General features: G+C 29.7%; 1 protein-coding gene across 1 annotated transcript in view; it reads left to right on the forward strand.

Annotated features, from left to right (window-relative positions):
- Positions 1-1,043: 1,043 nt before the first annotated feature.
- Positions 1,044-2,500, forward strand: part of EMWEY_00017480 (hypothetical protein) — a gene marked incomplete at both ends in the record, with an annotated part of 3,586 nt that continues 2,129 nt past the window's right edge. The window contains 3 exons of the mRNA XM_013477555.1: positions 1,044-1,257; positions 1,783-1,941; positions 2,181-2,330. Of these exons, the coding sequence (XP_013333009.1) occupies positions 1,044-1,257; positions 1,783-1,941; positions 2,181-2,330 (523 nt within the window). The remainder of the gene's footprint in view (positions 1,258-1,782; positions 1,942-2,180; positions 2,331-2,500) is intronic.

Genomic DNA, 2,500 nt, shown 5'->3' on the forward strand with positions numbered 1-2,500 from the left:
ATTTTTTTTTTTTTTTTTTTTTTTTTTATTAAATAATTAGTATATACTAATAATATAATAATTAATTAATTAATTAATTAATTTATTTATTTATTTATTTATTTATTTATTTGTGTGTATACAGTGGAGGAATTCTTACTAAGTCGTCCAGGTCCTAAGGAATTAGCAGAAATATATCATACACAAAAAGATAGAGGACTGTCTCCTATTAATGGTGTCCCCTTTGCTGCATGCGGGGATTCCCCTTTTGCCCGTCTGTACACCGCAGAGGAAGCAAGAAAAGAATTACAATTAAATAAATTACCTGGATTAGATACACTAGAGGATATAAATAAGGAATATAATATTTATGTTAAGGGACATAAAAGAATTATTAATAATATTAAAGAAAATATGCACAAAAAAAAACATAAAAAAATTAGAATTGCTCTTATACAATGGTACCTATATATAAACCCTAAACCCTAAACCCTAAACCCTAAACCCTAAACCCTAAACCCTAATTTCACATTTTTTGTTTTTTTTTTTTTTTGTTTGTTTTTTTTATTGTTCAATTGTTTCCTTTATTTAATTGTCTCCTTTATATTTCTTTCCCTTTTCTTCTCTTGTCTCCTCTATCCGTTTTCCTCCCTTTTTCTCCCTATTTCCTCCCTTTCTCCCCTTTTCTTCCCTTTCTCCGCTTTTTTCTCCCTAATAAAATAAATAAATAAATAAATAAATAAATTAAATAAATAAATAAATAAATGTGTATATGTGTATACAGGAACGGGTTAATGGTATATCCTAATTCATTAGAGTTATTAGGTATATTTTTAGATAAGAATAGTAATATAGATATAAATACTATAGATGCTATAATAATAGTACTACAAGAAAACATGAAGATAGAGGAGAAAAGACAAAAAAATATGCAAGAAAATATTCGTTATATATTAGATAGTATAAGTACAGACCCTAATTGGGGTTTACCTAGTATAACTTATTTATCTAATATAATAGGTACACAGATAAAGAATCCATTATTAAGAAATACACAAACCCTAATGTATGTAGTACGTAAACCCTTATCTCCTTTATCTGTATGTAAGACAGAAGTAGCCATAAAAAAGAGAGAAAAAGGATATATAGGTGCAGCTATTCAGTTCCCTTTCTTTGGTACATTAGCAGTTATAGGGGGACATTTTAAGGGTTGGGATATTCAACAAATAAAGGAATTATTGCCACAAATCTACAAGGACTGCGGGAACGAGCAACAAGGTATGCATGCATACATACATGCATGCATGCATGCATGTATGTATGTGCATGCATGCGTATGCATGCGTGTTTCTATTTAGTTGTGTATGTATTTATGTATTTATGTATGTATGTGTATATGCATGCATTTATGTGTTTATTTATCTATTTATGTATGTATCTATGTGCATGTGCATGCATATGTGTGTATATATGTTGTTTATGCATGCATGTATTTATTTACTTATTTATGTATATATAAGTATATATATATGTATGTATATATATGTATTAATGTACGTATCTATATATGTTTGTATATATATGCATGCAAGTATAAGTATATATATATTTATTGTATATTTACTATATTGTTATATACATTCTTTTTTTCCTTTTTTTTTTTCTCCCTTTTCCCTGTCCCTAACATATAGGGTATAATACCTTATTAGAAAGGTAATAAAGAATAAATAAGTAATAAATAAAGAGAAGAAATAAATAATAAATATACATATATATATATTTATTTATTTTTTTTTCTTATAGGATTAGATTCATTTTCTATGGGAGTTATAATTGCTGCGGATTGGAACGAACATTTCCAGCCTGAGGCCTTAGGGCATATGTATAAATTAATAAAAGAAGATAATACAGATAAATATAATACAATTAAGCAGTATGAATCTAAATTACCTGACGATTCACGTAAGTTACTGCAGCAACAGCAACAGCAGCAGCAGCAGCAGCAGCAGCAGCAGAAACAGCAGCAGCAGCAAAAAAAATCATAGAAATACCTCTTATACTCATTTTATTAGCAACAATAGTATAGTATACATATACATATATTAATCTTTTTCTCTCTTGCTGCTGCTGCTGCTGCTGCTGCTGCTGCTGTTGCTGCTGCTGCTGCTGCTGCTGCTTGTGTGTGTGTCTCTCTCTCTCAGCGGATAATATACGTATGGTGGAAGGATTTGCGCATGCACTATCTACATTATCTATAAAGGAGATAGAGGAGACAGTATCTCCTTTATTATGGGGAGGAGATAGGCTAGGGAGAGCAGCAGATATAAATAAATCGTCTCCTTCCTTGCATAGTCTCCTTAAGGAGACAGGAGGATTTAATTTAATTAATTCTTGTTATATACCTGGATTTACTTATAAATGGCAAAGAGGATGTCCTTATCCAGATAAGGAGGCAATTAATAATATACAGCCTGTAAGGAAGGAGACACTAGTATATATTAATAAATAATATATACTAGTA

This window comes from Eimeria maxima, genomic scaffold, assembly GCF_000499605.1.
Source record: "Eimeria maxima Weybridge genomic scaffold, Emw_scaff145, whole genome shotgun sequence".
NCBI lineage: Eukaryota > Apicomplexa > Conoidasida > Eucoccidiorida > Eimeriidae > Eimeria > Eimeria maxima.